At 46.6% G+C, this 20,939-nt stretch overlaps 1 protein-coding gene across 2 annotated transcripts in view; it reads right to left on the bottom strand.

The window, feature by feature from the left end:
* The window catches only part of P3H2 (prolyl 3-hydroxylase 2), a 54,232-nt gene extending 34,228 nt beyond the window's left edge, over positions 1–20,004 (bottom strand). For both annotated transcript variants that reach the window (XM_031603417.2, XM_090147400.1), the window contains exon 1: positions 19,484–20,004. In XM_031603417.2, the coding sequence (XP_031459277.2) occupies positions 19,484–19,927 (444 nt within the window). In that variant the 5' untranslated portion in view covers positions 19,928–20,004. The remainder of the gene's footprint in view (positions 1–19,483) is intronic.
* Positions 20,005–20,939: the final 935 nt, after the last annotated feature.

Raw genomic sequence — 20,939 nt, 5'->3', positions numbered from 1 at the left:
CTTGCTTGAAAACACTGGATTTTCTCCACTTCTTCCACTTTCCTTCTGTAACATGAAGCAATCATTTTTCCTCCTATAAAAACTGGAATTGGGAGCATACAACCTTAATTTCAAAGCGTTTATAATTTTTGGCTTACGCAGGCTCAGCATCACCCTGCCAAGCACTACTTGCTGCCTGGAAGGCTGACAAAATGTGCTCAGCTATAAACAAATGAACTTTAACTCTACCATCATGCCAAGGAGAGGAGAGGAAAAAGAAGAAAAGAGAGAAAGGAAAGGAAAGTTTATCAGCTCTCCTTGACATCACAGATAACAGAGTGAGGGTAGAAAACACATCTATTTTTAAGGAGAGCTCATCTAAGGGGTTCAAACTAAAGGAGCACGTACTCTGTGCGTCTTTTTCCATCGAGATTATTAAAATAGAGATGCATGGGTTGTGCAGCTTAATGATGCTTACATCTGAGAAGGGATTTAGGAAAGCATAAAGTCAGCTATCCAATCTGGACAGTTGGAATTTGGCACAATGATCCGACCTATATTGAGTTTCCATCCACTTGAGTGCTATTTGGAGCACATTTTTAACAACCGTTCTTCTATCCCGTGCTCTTTGTTTGTAAAACAAGCTAATTTATAAAGTAACCGAGTTACCTCAGAGGTGGAGAATGATGAGAGACTTCCTCTGTCTGGATCTGATAATTCATTATCCAGCAGAGGGGAATTTGCTTGTCAGGGTGACCACAGGCAACTCAACAAACTAGCAAGGCACTCATCTGTGCAGTGCAGTCAATCCTACCCCACAAACCAGGGCTCAGAAGGCAGAAGCCTGCTTGCAGAGCAGTTCCCCACAGCTCTGCCCCTGCTCTAGACTCCTCCTTAGGCATTCTGCTGTTTTCCAGCCTGATGGAGCAGGCATCAGCATCACATCTTGTGCCCATTGGCAGAGCAGTCATTGAACACTGCACCATTAAAGAGGGGCTGAACACTACTAACTTTCTCACCACAGGAATGGGAAATTCCCCTACCACTGAACAATAGGAAACATTAAATCAGCATCATCTCTAGAAAACACACACACACACACACACAAATGACAATAAAGCACCTGCGGGAGACTTGTTTTTTTGGCCCTGAATACAACTTCCTCAGCAAATCAGTCATCTCCAGCAGGAAGTGCTGCCTTTGTCCTGTGACCTCCAAAACATCTGTGCATTCACACGTATTGTCAGCACTCACGGGTAAGCAGCATCAGCCTGCATCTGCAGCAGGTCCCTCAATAAGAAGAGCCCTTCCTGCAAGTGTTCTTCTCCAGAAAATGTTACCTCTTCAGCCCTGTTTTTATGCTTAAGCCACAGTTGTTTCACCTGCAAACAAATAATCTGTTTTCTGCAGAAATGTAAACACAAGAAGAATGTGAACAAAGTGGGCTGCTTAAGCAGATAGTGTATCTTGGAGTGCCAGCAGCCCCACTGCAGGATACAGGACCAGAAATGTAATGTCTGTGCTTTTGGAAAAGTGAACACAAATGAGAGTCCACTAGAGTATCAAAATCATATCATCAAAGAATATCACAAATCCTTAAGATTGGAAAGACTTCTAAGATCACTGAATCCAACCATCAACCCATTTCCACCATGCCCATTGACCACATCCCTCAGTGCCACATCTCTATGGTTCCTGAACACCTCCAGGGATGGTGACTCCACCACCTGCCTGGGCAGCCTGTGCCAGTGCACCACCATTCTTTCTGAGAATAAATGTTTCCTAACATCCAACCTGAATCTCCCCTGGCACAACTTACAGCCATTACCACACAGGAGGAGGTGACAGTTTCAAAGGCACAGTGGCATGTCTTCACGCAGAGCGTTATCACACTTGGAACTCCTCCTCAAAGGAGGCACGACTGCAAAACCTTTATGGAAGTTCAACAGCAGCCACACAAACTCACAGAGGGGAAAAAAACCCCAGCCACAAATTCTAGAGGCCAAGGAGAGTTTGAGGAAAGCATCCATCTTCTCTGTTCCTGTCCTCTGAATGCCCACTGCCGGACACTCCTAGGGACCTTTACTCTAACTGGATACAGCTGTTCTGTCAGTTGCCTAAAAACAAGACAACAACAACAAGCCTCTCCCCCCACCCCTCCATGCCATTAATCATCTGTTTTCTAGTGCACGCAATGTTACTAAGAGTAACAGCAGCAATAACAAAAGCCCTGGGACAAAAAGGTTTTCTCACCAGAAAATCCAAATGCGGTTTCTACACCGCATGGTAACAGTCTGCTTATTGCAAGGAGCTTCAAAGGAGCAGGATAGCAGGGAGGAGTTTATGACACATCTGGAATGTGGCTCAAGTTTATCTGAAAAGGCTTTTAATTGAAACAGAAAATTCCCAATTAAGATTGGAATCCCTAAGAAGGTTCCCACCATCCAAACTAGAAAGTCCAGGTGGAAAAATGATTCTCTTCCAACTCTTGACTCCTGAAACCAGAAGGCAAAGGAGCCCTGAAGTGGCTGGGCTGGGCGGTGCATGATCTCTGATTTTGTGCTGTGCAGTGCACCCTATGAACCCACTGCAATGCATGTCAGAAAGAGGTTGATGAACAACAGTTGCTTAATTGATGCCACGGGTATCTCTGAATGAGAAGCAAATTGATCTGTAGCACAAGATCAGTGCCTCCAGCTCAGTGCTAGTGCAGCAACATCTCTGCATGTTAGGTTTATCATTTGTACATGGTCATCTATGAACTGCATGGCTGGGATCCTGACCTTGCTGAAGTCAATGGCACAGGCATTGCTGTCTGCATCAGCCTTCTCCCCAGCTTGTACCTGCAGCTTCAGCCTAACACACTGCTCTCCCAGAGCTGCTGTGGGGCCTCCATCTCTTCCCTCACCACATCATGCTGGGACATCTCCACAGTAGTGTCTATTGTTGAGCAGCATCAACAAGTTACCTGATGAAATTCAGATTAGCACTTCACACCTTTCAGGGTAAAAATAGCCAAAAGAATCTGGGATTCATCCCAAAGAACACTAGACAATGCACATTAATTATGAGATGATATACACTTCCAGCCCTTCAGTTCCTCTTCTCCAGCAAGGCGAACGGCAAAGAAAAAACCCTCTACATTTTTCTTCTGTAAGGATCCAGTTTCCATGAGACTAGGCTCCCCTGGCTGGGAGATGAAAAATAAACCAGAGTTCTGCTCTTTTTCAAGGGGCCAACGAGCAGATGAAGAGGTAGTACATAACCAAAAATGAAAAAGCCAATGACTCTATATTTTCCAGGCTCCATTCCAGGTTGGTTGCCTATAAGCAAAGCTGTGAAAGCATAGCTCCTCTCTTCCTGAAAACAATCTCTTTTGGACAATAGACACAATATAGGCATCTTCCACCATCTTCCCCATCTACCCCTCCATTCCAGCACTACAGTAAGTTCCCAGCCCAGCCAGGTTTCCCAGTGTCACAGACAGTTACTTCCCAAGGCTGAAGGCAGAGACCATCACCAGTGTTTGCCTGTTGAACACCAATAGGAGGTTCATTGAAGCTCGTAGCTTCTGAAAACATACCTATTTGGTGTCCTATGGGATGAGATGCCAAACTTCAGGCTTCTGGCTTCAAAACATTGTGAATAAATGGCCTTCAGTGAGGGTATGGTCCATTCTGCAACTTCCCAGAGAAAGCCAAGCTGGTATTACTACTCTGACCTATTATTCGTGTTGCCTCCTCGACACAGTGCCAGTAACAGCAAGGCCCATATCCCAGTACAGGGCTAAGAGCTGGGAGCAGTTACAAGATCCCATACATTGCAGGGCTGCCTGCCAGAGCTTCAAGTGATGAGCTCCTGAAGTAACAGGATCAATCTCCTGTGATCCTTTACTTTCTATGCCTCCTGCATAGAAAATACACAAAAATCCAGGATCCTCCTCTGCAATTTCCCCGAGGGAAATATCTGGGGATGAATCAAGGCCCTTAAATGCTATTTCTGGCTGAAGCCACGACGACCAGCTGGGAGGTCTGCAAGTCTGAGATGCAACCTCCATCATCTCCGGGCTGCATCTATTTGACTCTGCAAGCATCCAGGGGGTATAACAGCATCTGTGGCCACCAAGAGATGAGCCTCCTTCTCCCCTTGCAAAAACATGCAATTGTGGCATAACCAGATTCTTAAAAAGCAGTATAACAGGAGATGAAAGAAAGGTGAAATAAAAATACCTTCCCCATCTAATTGCTTACAGCAAGATTTTCTCCATAGGGAATCTGAAATGTCAGCTGACCTACAGGAAGCAGCTCCTGTGTGTGCTGCCAACGAAAGAAGTAGCAAACCTCTATCTTGGAAATATTAAGGAAAGACATGGAGTTGTGACCCTCTTATATCCTGTTTGGATTTGGTTCAGTCACACCAGAACCACTAGCTGGAAACAGGTGCCTGTGCTTATTAGAATCACAGAATCATTATTAACCCAGGAGTAGCCAGTGTGGGAAGGAGATCCAGAAGAAACACAAGTTGCAGGTGGCAATTTACACCTGCTGCCCCACAGCCAGGTTAAATCAAACACTCAGTCTGCTAATGAAGAGATAATTCTTGTCTGCCTGTGTTGGCACACAGTGCAGCCTGATCCCCAGGGAGCACTAAAGCCCTCCCTTTACACAATTATTTACAATGAAAACGTGTCAAGCTAAACCTCCCACCTGCACATGAGCTGGAACAGCTGTACAAAGAGGACAGAAATCAGTTTAAACATGAAAAAAAGAGAAATGGACTTCAGGTTCTTAAAGAGACCCATTCTGTCTGGAGCAGAGTACAGGGCAGCCCCACAGGTCAATTTGCCATTGCTACCCTGCTATGCCTCATTTCTACTTTGCATACTTTACGGAAGGCAGTTTCCTAGGTCCTTTTATTCTAAACTGGATAATTCTAACAAGCATGGTGTGGTAGATAGCAAAGCATATGATCAAGCTTCCAGCTTCTTCGGACGTGTTCACTTTACTGAGGGGTGGGTGGCTGATGCCAGGCAGGCTGTGCACACAGTCTCAAAGCAAGACCCATTCCTCCTTTCATCTCTCAGTAGTTTATCTGACACATCTGTGCAAGCACTGCTGAGCCCACCATCTCCAGAGGTCTGTAAGCCCATTACTGGCTCTGCACAGGTGACACACGAAAAAATCATTAGCTGGGGAAAAAAAAAAATCCACACCAAAAAACCCATCACCAGCATGAAATGGAAAGCTGTTAGATGAGCTCTGTGTGCGTACTCACTCAGTTTAGGTAAACTTCCAGCATTATGTCCCCTGCAGCACATACAGTAGCAGCACCTTTTCTTTCTCAGTCTTCTCTTTTCACACTTCAGTAACTTTGTAACAGATATGATCAAATACCATCAATCATTTCCATCTGATTGCTACCTTGCTGCTTAAGCCGCAAATAATGTGATTAATGAGTCTCTGAGGGAGAAAACAGAGGCTTTCATAAACATAAAGCACCAGCTAAGCACTGTGAGATTTTCTTAAATTCCCCAAAAATAGAGAGCAGCTGCCTGGCACCGATTCCCCCAGCAGCAGTAACTGCAGTATTGGAGGCAGCTCTGAATGCTTCTGAAAATAGGAATCATTTTGTGCCAAAAATAACAATCCCTTAATTTTATAGGTGGCTGAACCAAAAAAAGAGAAGAAAAAAAAAAACAACTGAAAATGAGAGTGTGTGAGGAGACACATATCATGCATTGTCTGATGTCTAAAAAGGGCTTTTTCTTTTCCTCTCTCCAGCACAGGCAAGTAGAAGTTGACTACATTTAAACTGAGAGTTTGGGGTTTCGGTGTAAACCCTTTCACTTGATGATCATTTTGCCATTGATTTCTATATTTCTCTCTATATTTTTTTTAATATATATATATAATATTAAAAAAAATATAAAATAAGTCTACAAAAGGCCAAAATTAAAATTTTTCCCAATACTTGCAGTATCCAGCTGAAAGGAAAGGTCCCAGCAGCTCAGTGTATTGGCTACTGGTAGAGGCTTGCCTCAAATTTTCAAAGAGATTTCAGGCTCTCTACATAACAGTGCCACAAGCTGTCACCATCTCCTGGGATGAAATGGACTAAAGCAAAAGGCTGAGCTTCTCCTGGGTAGCTTTTCTGGTCTATGTACCAGTAGCAGGATGAGTCATGTTGGAAACAACCTGGCAGGGGCTCGATGGAGAAGGAAGAGGAAGGACACTACTGCTCTGGGCAGGGCTGAAGTCTCTCTGCAGGGAAATGAAGCTTAGAGGGCACGGTAGTGATGGGTCGACAGTTGGACTAGATGTTCTTTAGTAGTCTTTTCCAACCTTAATGATTCCATGAAATCTGAAGGAGCAATACGGAAATTGTGCGACTGCCCAACCCATAGTCCCACACAGACCCTGTGATGAATCCCTAAGGCAACACTTGACTCTCTGAAGGTCTGCAAGAACTTTCAGAGAGAAGATGGGGAAGAACTCCCATCAGAGCACAGAAAGAAGCTCTGGGGTTATTTAAAGCATGGAAAATACCCATGAAACAGCAGCTGTTCAGGACTGGCTTTTATAAGCCACCCCAAAGAAAGCACTGAATATCCTATTTATGTTGAAAATTATACAGGCTTTCTTCATATTTAGTGCAAAGTTGTCCAGACATAGCCAGAGGAAAAGACACATTCATACTCCATCTTCAGCATGACCACCACCCAGATCCATATGTGATCTTGGCCTTCTACCCTGTACTTAGACTACAATAAGCTGTGTTCTGCCTTCTAGGAAAAAAAAAAAAAAAAAGAATATGAATCCAGACCTTTGTGGTGAAGATTTGAGTGAAAAGGCAGCCTGCTTTTCTGTGGTTACTGAGGTAATGAGACTTCAACAGGGACTTACACAATGTCAGAGTGGAAGAAATGTCAAGCATCTACTAGAAAGGTTTTAAGTTACTCAAAAGCCTTACTGATGGGATTTCAGAGCCAGCCACACTATCCGGACACCAATGTGCAAGCGAACACGTCTTTCAAAACCACACACGGCCAGACTATTCATACAGCCTTGTTCCCTGCCATTCATGAGTAGGAGCGCGAGGCAGCAGGGCAAATCAAATAAATGACTTCATTCCTCCAGGGATATGAGCAAAGGCAAACAAAGAAGCAAACATTTACAAATTCAGGTTGCCATATTTTTGCCAAGTTTTCCTCCAGTAGGGAACTCTGAAGGATTCAAGGAATACAACTGTTATTATCTTTCCTAAAGTTATTTATCCACGTGAATTCCTATATATGAGCAAGCTCCAAGATCTCCCAAATCTACACGACTCCCAGCCCAGCCTTGCAAAATCCCTTATAGAGCAGATTACTATACTGACAGATCTGTAACTGGCTAGGGCAAAGCAGAGTGTGGGGACACTATCATATACTTATTTGAATGTGCTGCCCAGGGAGGTGGTGGAGTCACTGTCCCTACAGGTGTTCAAGAACAGGGTAGATGTGGCTCTAAGGGATACAGGTTAGTGGGCACAGTGGGGATATGATGGGGCTGGACTAGATGAGGTTATCAGGCTTTTCCAACCTTTGTGACTCTGTATCCCTTTAACTAAAGCAAAGGCCAGAAGCCCCTAGAAACCCTCTCTTGTAGCAGAAAGGATATTAATGAATAGGTTAAGATGCTCTTCCCCAGCTGCAGCAGAGCCCTGCCTGGCCACTCCACTCCCATCAGGAACCATTGTACCAGTTTCTCTATACTGAATTCAAACCCAGCCTTTCAGCAAGTTTCTCCTTCCAGGACAAACTGCATCCATCACCACTTTTCTCTAGAACCTTCAAAACAGGTGAGTGTCCCTCCATGGGAACCACCATCTCCTTTTTGGGTTTGGCTCAGAAGTATGCTCCTTTCAGTGCTGCAGTTCCTCTCCCCATGGATTTCTCTGCGATTTCTGTACCCTCCTCCACTTTTCTCACATTTCTCTTTTTCCTCTCCCATGGGAGGAAGACAAACTGAGACGTGCTCCACAGCTGAAATTACAGTTTATTCCACAGATGTGAAATGAAGCAGAATATCTTTCCAAAAAACTCTCATTGGATATTGAAATAAGCATTTTTCCAGCAGAGACCTCTTTTTTCCCCCTTTACTTTTAAAACAAACATAAATGAAAAATAGATACGTCTTGCTGCAAAGGGAGAGTCCCTTGTAGTGCCCATTCTCACACAGCACAGAAGCAGATGGGATAAGCTGCAGCAAAGGAGTATGGCTCTGCCTGTTGGCAGCAGGTTGTGCTGACTGCAGGGATTTTGAGGTTCAGCAAAAAAGAAATAAAAGGCCTCTCTAGGCCACCTGCATGTCACTGGTTTTTGAGCTGCAGCAGCTCAGAGCAAAACATCTGGAATAAAAAAAAAAAAGGTGCCAATGTCAAAAATATCTCTGTAAAGGTAATCAGGACTGCCTAACAACTAGTGCTAGCTGCATGCTGTCAAAACAGAGGCTGTAAGGTGTCTACCTCCTTGGTAAGGTGTCCACCAAATGGGTTGTGTATGAAACTGGCCTGTGGCTCATGTAGGTCTCCTGCTTTGCAAGGTGTGAACAGTCACCTGTTTCTACCAGAACGGCCAGGTCACACTTCCCTAATAAACCAAGGAGAACTTCTGACGTGGAGCAAACTGCTTCCATAAATCGGACTTGTTTCTGTAAGAGCAGAACATTTATAATTCATCTGCTCCTGTTTATGCATGCTCTTCCTCTAGGAGCTCAGTGCACAGACATCATGCAGTAAAACCAATGCTCTCCAAACATGTGACACTGGTTGTCTCCCAGTGCCAAGTGTGTGGTACACAATTTCTGCACATCATTTCACTTGATGAGTAAGTGAAGGATGGAGCACTGCCTCCTCACCTGATGAACCTGAGCTGAGTAGGACCAGTCCCAGCCATTTCCATCCTAGTCATAGCAGCACCCCTCTAAGCCACCTGCTCCCAAATATAACAGAGTAAACACTGCAGACTGATTTGCACCGATTCTTCCTCCAGCTATCACATCACACCCAACATCTAAAGGGAAATCAGCCACTCATATTTCCTTTATCTTGCAACCAGCTGCTCAGCACCCTTCATTTTGTAGTCAGTTCAACTCTCTTTTTCAAGAGTCACCCCAAGGTGACCAAAGCAACCTCCCCACCCAGCTAAGGTTTTCTGAACCCAGAACAAGCAGAGATGTTGGTGGTAAAAGACGCAGAATGGAAACCCAGCTTTCAGTTCTGGAAACACACAGCTCAACACACAACGCATTTATCGTGCTTTGGCACATCATCAGCATCAACCCAAGCCATCATAAGTAATGCAAGTCCTCAGCTGATACAGGTACCAGCTCAGCTAGGCCTTTGTGCATAAGCTGAGTCACATTCCCTTCCATTTAAAATACCAACATCCAGCTCAGTGCCTTGAGATTAAAGAACAGATGTACCTATGCCATTACACAGCACATCACCCCAGCTCCATGCAGGTCTGAGCACATGGAAAAATCCCACATGGAAAGAGCCCACAGATGCACATCTGAAATGTGCAAGAGCAAAACTGTTCACCCCACTTAGTGGAACTCTGCTGTTCAGCACAGGCTAGCTGCAACATCAAAGAGAGCTCCACCATCTGACTGTGCTGACTATTCCACTACGGAGCTGAACTCTAACATTTCTAACAGCAAGGCAACAGGAATGTAAACAATATGCCCCAAGTATGCAAACCTTTCCTATCTGATACTTCTTAAAAGAAACATGAAGGGCAGGATGGTTTCTACACTGCACTTTTGAAGATCTGGCTGCTAGCAGAGGCTTTACAGCTCTAAGCACTGTAACTTTCTAAGAACAAAATCCAGGCAAATGGATGGTTATTCAAGTCTCTCTACCAGGTTTCTTTTGATTCAGAAAACACTAAAGTCTAAATATGGTATATTTATGGTTCTATCACCTAGTGAGATTTCAAAGCTGGTATCCAAAATTACATTTATAAAACAGAAGCACACTGATTAAAATAACAGTGATTTGGAGCTACAAACACCCCTGCGGGAAGCCTCGTACTGCAGTGCAAGAGTCATTTTCCAGAGGCTTTGGATGTGAATGAAAACAATCTAAACAGCAGCCAGGCTGGAGCAAGCCCCCACAATGGGGAATTCCCTTGGGTTACCCTCAGACCCAAGCCAGGTCTGATCCCACCCTCACAGCTGCTACAGTTCTGCAACTCAAACTGCACACCATTGCTGTGGCTCGACTGTATGGCACTAGGGAACATCTGGGCAACCACCAGGCTCAGGTGGACACTGATGCTGCACGTTCTGTCTTAGTTGCACCAGGCCACTGGAATGAGATTCTAATCCAGCATTAAAACACGGTGGCAGGCAGAAAATCCAAGCAGTGGGAAGCACGGCTGTAAAAGCCCAGCTCAGAAATAGAAGCTGCTGCAGGAGTGCTTCCAGCTGGACACCCGCCGAGCACGCAGCAGCAAGCACCCAGCAGCTCACAGCACAGCCGGCACTGCGCAGAAGGGATGCACAGTTGACAAATGCTGCTTCCTACAGCCACACGCTGCTCTTTTATTTGCTGTTTGCCTTCCTCATAAACGGATGCAGACTGAGATAATGCTTTTATTAGCGGGAACAATGCAAACCAAGGTGGCTGGAGGAAGAGACACCCTCGAGCAGGCTGACCTCGCAGAGTCAGCTCCAGAGAAGCAGCACAGCCACCAGAATCCAGACACCAGGATGCAATGCTTATGTTAAAAGAAATGGAGTGCAGCTGCCAACCGAGGGAAGAGGGAAACAAGTGGCTTCCAAGAGACGTTGGTATTTAAAGCAAAGGAAACAGAAGTGACCAAGCATGAGAGTGATTCAACTCTGTGCTGGCTGCACCGGGAGCCTGGGCATGCAGTGAGAGGAGAGGGCTACCTGAGCACAGCCAACCCCCTCACTTCTCACCACTGCACCCACCCTGCAGACACAGGGTGTGAACACATCAGCCAAAGCAGGTCATGGTTTGCATATAGGTGGCTCTGTGGCTAATAGCAAGGCACAGCATGAGATGCCCCAGCATCACTTGCACAGGCTGCAGCAAGCCCTGTTCCAACCCCCTGCCTTCACAAGTGATCACAGATTTGGGAACACCTCCAAGAAGCAAAAGCCTTTCCCAAAAGCTACGTGATTCTCCTCTAAGCAATCCTTAATCACACTTACACAACTCCAAAAGTCCTTTCACCATTTGTTATCCCTAGAGAGACTTCTGAGAACAAATTGAAATGTTCTATTTAATAAGGCATTTCAGGAATACCAGTGTATTTGGGAAAAAAGAAAAAAAAAAAATCACTTATTACACAGTTCTGTAAGGAAAAAAATTGAGATAAGACACCAGGCTCTTTCCTGCCCATCTGACTCCAGCATTTCCTTTATCACAGACCCTGGATGACGCCAACAGCCCTGCACAAGGCTGGTCTCCAGCAGCACTGCAGTGCAATGCAGGGCCAGTCAGTGCTCTTCCTTTCAGACTTTCACTGAAACTTCACAGATTCCCATCTGCTTCCAAAGAGACAGAGTAACTCAGGACACAGATGCCCCAGAATATATATATATATATATATATATAAGCCTCAGAACAGGCAGTGCCTTGGCAAAAACCACTTTAAAAACATAGCTTTCTAAGCAAGGGAATCAACAGACTCCAGCTTAGTCCCTGTGCAGTCACAGCAACACCTTCAGCAAATATTTTCAAGCATATTTTCCAACCTCTTTCTCTCTGTACCACACTGATCTTTTCTGGGAAGGGACACTGTTGGCTCCATCTTCAAAGGGCTCTGCATCCCCTGTCCTGCTGTAGGCCTGGGCAATGCACTACAGCACACGTCTTCATCACTCCCATTGAAGTCTGGTCCTGACCTCAAAGAGCTACAAGTTTAAGCAGTGCCCTACCTAATCTTAACAGGCTCCTGTTTCTGTGGGGACACAGTATGAGATCATAGCCACAACCGGAGCCGATTTGAGAAAACCAAGATGGAAAGCAGCACATTGGTGTTTTTGTTGTTATTTCCCTGATCTTTTCCCTAGTCCATCACAAAATCTCCCTGTTCTGAACAGGTGAGAAGGATACACAAGACCCAAGGCAGCTGCATGCTCCTCTTTAGTACAAAACTCCATGAAAAGGAAGGAGCAGTGCCACCTGGAATAGCAGCAATTCTTCCTCACGGCCACGCTGTGTCCAAGCCCAGTTACACCAGTAATGTGCTGTAATACTGTGCTCACAACACTAAAGCAAGCTCAGATGCGTGCAGTACGGTTTTGAACAAAGCAGCACCGCACCTTGCACCAGTCCCTGCCACCAACATCTCCAAAACATGCAACCAAACACTGGAAGCAGCATTTTATAAGGCGTGACAAGAGAGCCTGTATCCATGTGGGGCAGTGACAGCTGCTGGCACAGAGCTGACCTCAATGGCCAGCCTGTCACTTTCTGTGCTGCAATGGACGTGCTCCTTGGCATGGCAGCAGGAGCAGCATGCTGTCCCACACCCTATCTGCTTCCCATCTCAGCACGAGCACAGACTCAGTCTTTCATCCAATCTTGAAAGAACGTGTTTTTCTCTCTTTCTCCCCACTCCTCAGCTTTTTTTTTTTTTTTTCCCCCTTCTTTTTTAATGAGCAAGAAGCTACAAGCAAGTATTTGGCCTTTGCAACTGATGGGCTGCAGCCAAACTCTGCCATATGTTCCAGCTAATACATGTGGGTTTTGCTTCCCATCCAAGAACAGGAGGAAAAAAAAGAAGAACATTTGTGAACAGGGATTCAGCAGGAGCGTGTGGGAAGGAAGGGGTGGAGAGGGGATGCTATTTTTGTTGCTGTAATTATTCAGTGGCCAAATCCCTGACCCTTGACGTCAGCTCTGGAGGGTCTGTTTAACCGTCCAGTTGTCATGGGAAGGAAGAGGGCTGGCTCAGAGGTACAGGCTGATGGAGAGCAGCTCCTTGTTGCCTGAATCCACACACAGGCAAACCCCCTGCCAGCATCAGCCATCACCTTCCATGGCCAAAAAGTAAGAATGTCAATACCTTACTGCCAATACGTTGGCTAGAAATGAAAGCATCCAAAGAACCTCACACCCTCACTCCTGCCATCAGTTACTGCTAATAAGCACGGGCCAAATTCTGACCTCAGTTTCCACTGTGAAAATGGAGATAAACTCCATAGGCACCAGCTTGGTCACTGCAGGTTCATGTAGATGAAATCAAAGTCAGTGTGACCTCTGGTCTGGACTACATGCAGAAAAATATGCCCCATGCAATGTGCAAGAGTCTGTCCCTGGACTGTGGATACAAACCCAATCACCATGAACAATTTAAATCACCTCAAAGAAAAAATAATTAACAAAAAAAAGAAAAAAAGAAACAAGGACAAATGAGCCCCAAATCCCTTGCTCCAGATGTCAAGCATTGCCTGCAGCCCCAGAGCCCACTAGCAGGGCCTCTGCAGCACTCAGCACATAGGCAGCAGGAGGCTCAGTTACTGAAATGATGGCTTCTCATTACTGCCCACGCTATCCATGATGAAATCACCACTCATATGAGGAAACGGGAATAATCCTCGTTGAAACTTCAGGCACAGCTAGTAAGTACTGGGCACAAATTTGCTTAGTAGGGCTAAATAGCACTGCTCATTCACATGCAGCTCATTATCAGCTGCCATTAGTTATTCCTGTGGCCAAAGACAACAAGAGGGCTCAGCAGAAGTCAGAGCAGGGCTTGCTAGGACATACAGATGAGAATTAACAGGCAGTGCAAAAAGGCATTTAATGAACTCCAGGGTGCAGAGGGCAGCTCAGCAGCCAAGCAGCGCCAAGAGGTTCTCAGGAGACATGTGAAGGGCCAGGGGCAGGAAACCTGGGGAAGCATAGAGACAGAGCAACAGGGAAGGGCTTGTTTCCAGATGACAACATACAGCCTCACACAGCAGGAGTTTGGTCTCAAAAGGCAAAGGGTTCTTAAGTGCTATTGGTGCATTGCTTTGTCTGAGATGGGATGGCAGCCCAGCTCCTATGCTGGGATGCTCTCAGGACAAGGCACCAAACGATCCAGTGAAACTGTAAGTCACAGCACTGTCTTCTCCATCATCCAAGGCCCAGCATTAGAGAACGCCAAGAAATAAGGAAGAATCCAGATTTACCTTTTTTCCTCTCCAAAAGACAGATAAGTTTTGCAGGCTGGGCCCCGCCAGCAGTTGTTTTGGAGTCCTGGCACTGCTGCATAGCAATGAGGTGAGAAAGAGGAACCTGGCAAGACAAAAAAGTAGCTCTGGCCATCAAATGGCTCATTACCAGCCTGTATAAAGGAGCTTCATCGGCCTAAATCCAGCTTGCCTCACTGGTTGCGTCCTTCCACCACCAGCAGCAAACCATCACAATCACCTCGTCTAACTTCTACTACAGCACCAACCTGAAGGCTGGCTGCAATTAGTTTCTGCTGGAGCCAGAGTTGAAATAATCTGAAAAAGGAAGACTGACTTTCCTGTGAAGACAATGAGACAGCCCCAGGTAATTTCCAATTGGCTCCACCATTTCATCAAAGTGAAGAACTCTGAAATCCCCTTCTGAGCATCTAAGGTTTATTAGTTTCACCATGAAACTCATAGTAAGAGGGAATTTATTTACAGCTCCCACAAATTCAAAGCAATGTGGTATGTCACACCACAGGCAACCTCACTGGAGTCAGCAGCTCCCTCCACAGCAGGTTGATGTAGGTCAGCAAGAACAAGCATATTCAGTCTTGCCCTGAACCCAGAACACTGACCCCACCATTAAGAGTTTTCCATCCCATAAACTGAGTTTATTTTTGTCCACATAATTTTAAATGCCTGAGCACTAACATTTACCCTCTAGTGAGAGCCAGGAATGCTCTTTCAGAGAAACTACATAAAGGGAAGTTTGAGAGATTACTCCTGGGATCTATTATATATCCTGCATCTGAGTAACACCAACTTTCAAGATTAAAGATAAATAAATACCTTCAGCAGTAATAATCCTAATAATAATGATTATCTGACAGCTGTATGATAGGTCTTTGTCTGGGATGTGCCATGTAAGTCCAGTGAAAACAAGGCTGACCAAATGGGGACACTGCACACAGGTGGTGGTTGGGATGAGAATCGGCTTCTTACATACAGAGACCTGTATGCACTGGGATTTTGTACCTTATTCCACATCACTACCCATGAGATGCCACAAGTGAGATTACCACCCTTTTCCCAAAGGCTGTGCTGCATCCCAGGACAGTACCCTTAAAGTCTACGTGGAATTGCAGCACACACAGAAAACTGAACAAACTTGCATGGAAAGTATTGGTGCTTCAATGAAACAAGCCAAATTAGCAAGGTAACCACACTGGTGCTGATCTAGAGTTACTCCACAATTTCTAGATGAATACTCCAGATTTCTGTCAATGAGACAAAAGACTCTGGCACAGCACAACACTTCAGAGACAGGCAGCAAGGAGCTACTTGAGATGGAAAGAATTTGGTAGAGGTGCCTTGAAAAGAGCCCCAAGGCTCACTTGCAAGTGCCTGGACACAGCTGCCCAAACACGGCTGATAGCAAATCTCACATAAGCACTGGCAAAAGACTGAGGGGTCAGTGTGGAGTGGTTAGAGGCCTGATTTTATGTGTACAGATCCCTGCCTTAAGTTTCAATGCCCACAAACAGGGAGTTTTCAAGGGCAGAACTGGAGAAGGGCTATAACCTGTACTGCAAAGCTTTCCAGGAGTTTGAACTCCCACTGTGCTCCTTCCTCCCGTTTATCACCTTGCCCCCCTCTGTTATCTCATCAAGTCATTATTGTGTCTGTGTTGCATTTTGAAAATCTTACAGCAGTATAAGCAGGCAAAAAAAACATGGTACAACCAAAGGACACACACTGGCAGAGCCTTCAGCACTGCTGAACAGCTGAACTGGAAGTCTAGCAGAGAAAACTGCAGTTCTCCCCACCCACAGCTACTAGAAAGATTAAGCTGCTTGTATGAAATCCATACGAACAGTGAAAGATTTTCAGAAAAAATAAGCAACTTTAAAGAACAAATAAACTTTCTCTTCTCCAACACAAAAAAAATATAACTGCTATTGTTTAATGTTTGCTATGTGTGAAATTCTGATGATAACACCGTCTAGGAACTGAAGTACAAGACAGACATGGCAAGGAGGAACTCAGCACAAAGAATAAGCAAGACAGGGTCATTGTCTTGCACCTTTTGCTCCACCAGTGACCTGGCATCACTCAGAGAAGATCAACAGCCTGCTGAGTCAGCAGCCCCACTCTCATGATGTGTGGCTTCCTCTTCTGCTTGCTCTCAGAGCTAAAAAGCCCAAGAAGGAAGGTGGCTAGAAACATCATGGCCTGCAGGCTAGGTTTTAACAGAAACAAGATGACTCAGGCAGCAAAGTGAGGAGGACGTGATTAATGAAAATATTTCAGAGAGCAGAGACCTCCCCTCACACCCATCTGCCAAGTCTAGATGGCATTTCATTGAATACTACCAAAGAAAACCATCAGCATCAGGCAAACTATACTTCTGCCTTTTGGACATGACAGAAGGCTACTGCAGGAAATAATTTAGGGAAGTGATAGGATGGCACAGATTTAATGACTAATGGGCCATATCCATAGAGATAAGAATATCAGCATTTGATCTAACTATACCAGCCCTGCTTCTCCACAGTGCTCCACGCAGCAGCATCTCTAGCACTGCTCAGCAGCAGGAACAGCACAGCTCAGGGCTGCCACTGGCCCTGGATGCAGCAAAGCCGCAAATCTAAAATCCTAACATCAGTTTTCCACCAATTCACCAGTTCAGAGCAGTGATGGAGCTGAGGCATGGGTAGAGCCATAGTTCTGCTGCCCCAAAGCACTCAGACTCACACAGTGTAAGCCAGACCTTGGCCAATGTATCTGTCCAGCAGGAATCAAAGCCTTTGCTTTTCATACCCCACAGGAGTGCTACAAGGATTAGCTCATGTTTATTCAGCACCATTTTTCAAAGCACTGCATGAGTGCCAAGCCCTTCCTTCCCCCCCCCCCCCCCCCCCCCCCATTCTTTTTCCCTTTTTTTGTTTTTAAATCTATTCCTTGTAGTGTCATTCCTTCCCAAAGGGACACCTCTCTCTCCTCCTGAGAACCAAACAAACACAGAACCACGGGCAGAAGGAGATGGAAAGCACACTGCAGGCTGCTCCTCCTCAAACACATCGATGCCTACACTTCCATTCAACCAGCCTGACCTCATGTACATGCCCAGTGCCCAGGGCTTCTCATACACCCTGTAGAGGGACCAAACAGGACACAGAGCAGGATGTTCAACCTTCTCTCATTTCCTTTTTTGGTTTCAATGAGCAAAATAGGGGTCAAACAGCCAGGCAGAGGCACCGCCAGCGGTCCTACTCTATGTGAGCCCCTTGTTGCAGCACACCCTTGCAGCCAGAAAGCCAAGTGGATGCTGCAGCAAGGTCTCCCTGTGGGTGCTGCCCAGCCCTCGGGGACATGCCAAAGCATTCACTCAGCCTTGGCACAGGAGGATGGTTTGCATCAGAGCATGTGCTGGTGCTGGATGTGAGACCTCATGTATGTGCAAGTGCAGACAAACCCAGCATTGGACATTTTCTCCTGCACACAGAGCTGCTGAGGCAGATGGAAAGAGCAATCCAGATGATGTGTGACAAAGTGTTACAGCTTCCTCAGCAGGACAGAGCTGATCCCAGCACCACTCACAAAGCCAGCCAGGACCCCAAGAGCAGCTGGTGTGCAGAGAGTTAAAGAAGAGGTACTAAAACAGAACAGCTCTATTCAAACAGTACCTGCCCAATACCTGGGCATCCATGCAGGTAGCAATAACAGCCCTTTCTCCATCAGAGAGGGGAAAAGTCTAAGTGTTAGAATTAACATAAGATCTCCAGACACTGCAAAAGCAAATTAAGATGACTTATAGACAAAGAAAAAAAAAAGTCTGTTCTCAACACATTGCTTTGATAAGTTTACAATACATTCTTAAATGAGAAAACAAAAACATCAGACCCAAAAGTATGACAGACCATGACTCAAAATCATGTGGAATTCTGTATACCAATTTCAGCTTATTTTGTTTCCCATTTCAGTAATCTCATTCTCTAGATCAAAAGAAAGTTGTTTGATGAGCTTAGCATGAGCCAACCTTTGCGACTCTGGGAAAGGTTTTGAGTTCATAAAAATAAATCATTTTTATCATGACAAATTTAGTGTCACTTCCCACACACAGTGACACTGCACAGCCAGAGCATCTTTCAGGGTAAGGACCTCAGGAAAATTCCACTAGCTTCACCAGACTCAGCGCATGCCAAATCACAGCCTCAGTTCTCTCCCAGGATTTCTTTCAGGAGCTCTGCACATGCACACTAGAGTTAAAGCCAAGGCATTTCCATCCTCTGACTTGCAAAAATGACATTAAGGCAATGACAAAAGGAACTATAGCTAAAGCAACACAACTATTGTATTTCAGAAGGTTTTAAAAAGCAGGAGCTGATTCATCTCCTTGTTTTACTGCTGTCAGTCACAGCACACGACCAGCACTAGTACTGCCTAAGAGAGGTTTCCTTCTCCAACTGGAAGCAGATTTCAGTAGACCCCCCTCTCCCCCGCCAGGTCTTCACCTCTCAAGTTGCCTCTAGCAACAAAAAGGTTATGACTGTGCTTAGATAAAGCAGAAATCGAGGAGGAAATATTCCAGAGATGTTTTATACATTCAGCTTGGCATGAAATAAAATTCCCACATGGACAGGAAGACTTACTGCAGGTACTTGCCTTATGGAGCACAGGTTCTGAACTAGAAGAAAAATCCCTTTAACTACCCAGCCGTGAGGTTTCTTCTTTGTCAAAAGAAAGGGGAAAAAAAAAAAAGGATGAAGAATGTCATTTTCATGCCAGAAGGTAACATCTATAAGGCAGAAGTGACCAGTATTAGGGAAGGATACTTAAGATAACAGAGGCTGCTAAATACTGACTGCACGGCATCACGGAAAGGATTCTGTATCACACAGTGGGATGAAAACCATTGGATAGCAGAGCCTGTATACCGCCCAGCCACGCACACTCCTTACTCTTGGAGTACGGCATCAGCTCACTTTGCATGAGAAGCAAAGGTCCCCTGCACGGGGCATCGGGGTGCTGGAGTGGAGTTCCGTGGGGCTTCTCTCTGCCAAGCAGCGAAAGGCAGCCTTTTCAGAATTATACTACACAGCACTGACGCCAAACAGAAGCACTCTCAGATGGAGAAACGAAGCACATCCAACCAAAAGAAGCACCAGGACTGAGCCTGAGCTGCGAGCCTCAGCTGTGCACAGCAGCGAGAAGGGACAGGGACAACACCTGGGCTCGATGAAGCTGAAGGCGAGGACCGCACGCGAGACGCGGGAGGACGGAGGCGAGGCCATCCCCCGGGGCGGGCAGGAGGCGCCTACCTGGATGTAGGCTCGCTGCAGGAAGCTGTAGGGCACCCTGCGCTGGAAGTCGGCGCGCACCTCCTCGGCGGCGCGGTGCCGGGAAGCGGCTCCCAGGCGCGGTTCCTCGCAGCTCCGCAGGCAGCCGGCGCGCCGCAGCAGCGCCCCGAAGAAGGGCAGCTCCCCGGCGGGCCCCGCGCCCAGCGCCGCCAGCCGCACCTGCCCCCGGCAGCGCCGCCGGCACCGCAGCCGCTCCGCCCGCAGCTCCCGCCGGCTGCGCAGCGCTTGTTCCAGGCACCGCGCCGCGCCCGCGAAGTCGCCGCCGTAGTACGCTTCCACGCCGCTGGCGTACAGCGCGTCGAAGGGCTCCAGCGGGCCGCCCTCCGCTCCGCAGCTCCCGCACGCCGGGGGCAGCACCGCCGCGAGCAGCAGCACGGCCCCCCAAGGCCGGCACCTCGGCGCCATGCCCGCCGCACGAGCACCGGCTCGGTGGCGATAGGAGCTGCGCGGCGGTATCCCAACCCGGCTCCCTGCGCGCCCTCCCCCGGCCCGCACTTCTTAAAGGGCCCCGCGCCGCCGGCCCGCCCCGTCCCGGCCCCCCCGCAGAGGGAGCAACCGCGGCGCAGAGCATCCCTACTCCACGCTCTGCAAATCGCCGTGATGTTTTCCTTTCCTTCTTCATTTTCCCTTTCTTTTTTTTTCTTTTCTTTTTCCCTTTCCTTTTCCCTTTCTCCTTTCCTTTCCCCTTTCTTTTTCCTTTTTCCTTTTTCTTATTTCCTTTTTCCTTTTTCTTATTTCCTTTTTCCTTTTTCCCTTCGTTTTGCAATTCCTTTTTCCTTTCCTTTCCTTCTTCATTAAATTGATAACCCCTCCCCCTCCCCCCACAGTGCAGCACTTCTTAGTGCTATGATTCTATGATTCTATTCTATGATTCTATGATTCTTCCCCTCTTTACCATTCTTGCCCCCTCTCCTACATCCCAGCATCACTGCTTGCAGGATGCCCTTCTGTGAGGCTTCTGCTTGGAGCCTTTTCTCGCTGGAATCTCCACCCTGTGCCCTCTTGCCCTGACAGCCTCCTGCCGCTGGGAATTCTGCAGATAAATCATCGGGGATGGTCACAGCCAGTGGCTGCTGCAGCTCTTCCAGCTCCCAGCTGTGAGTACGTCTTGCTTCCTCCAGGGTTTCTCTCTTCCAGTGCTGGAAAACCCTGCCCTGCCAAAATGTTACTCATGTTTGCATGAATTTTAAGGCATTCTTGTGACGAGACATTTGGCAACATGGCCCTGTGACACACACACACACACACACACACACACACACATCTTACTTGGCATTTTCAATAAGCTCAGTGTTGAACACCTGTCAGCAAGATGTCTTTAATATTAACACGGTTAATTTGGCTGAAATCAGCTTTTCCTAAGTGAGAGCGAATGGGCAAATCCTTGATCTCATTAGATGCTTTACTGTAAGCTGTT

This window comes from Phasianus colchicus, chromosome 10 (assembly GCF_987193195.1).
Source record: "Phasianus colchicus chromosome 10, bPhaCol1.hap1.1, whole genome shotgun sequence".
Lineage (NCBI taxonomy): Eukaryota > Metazoa > Chordata > Aves > Galliformes > Phasianidae > Phasianus > Phasianus colchicus.
The sequence above is the reverse complement of the archived record's forward strand: the minus strand, read 5'-3'. Positions and strand labels throughout refer to the sequence as shown.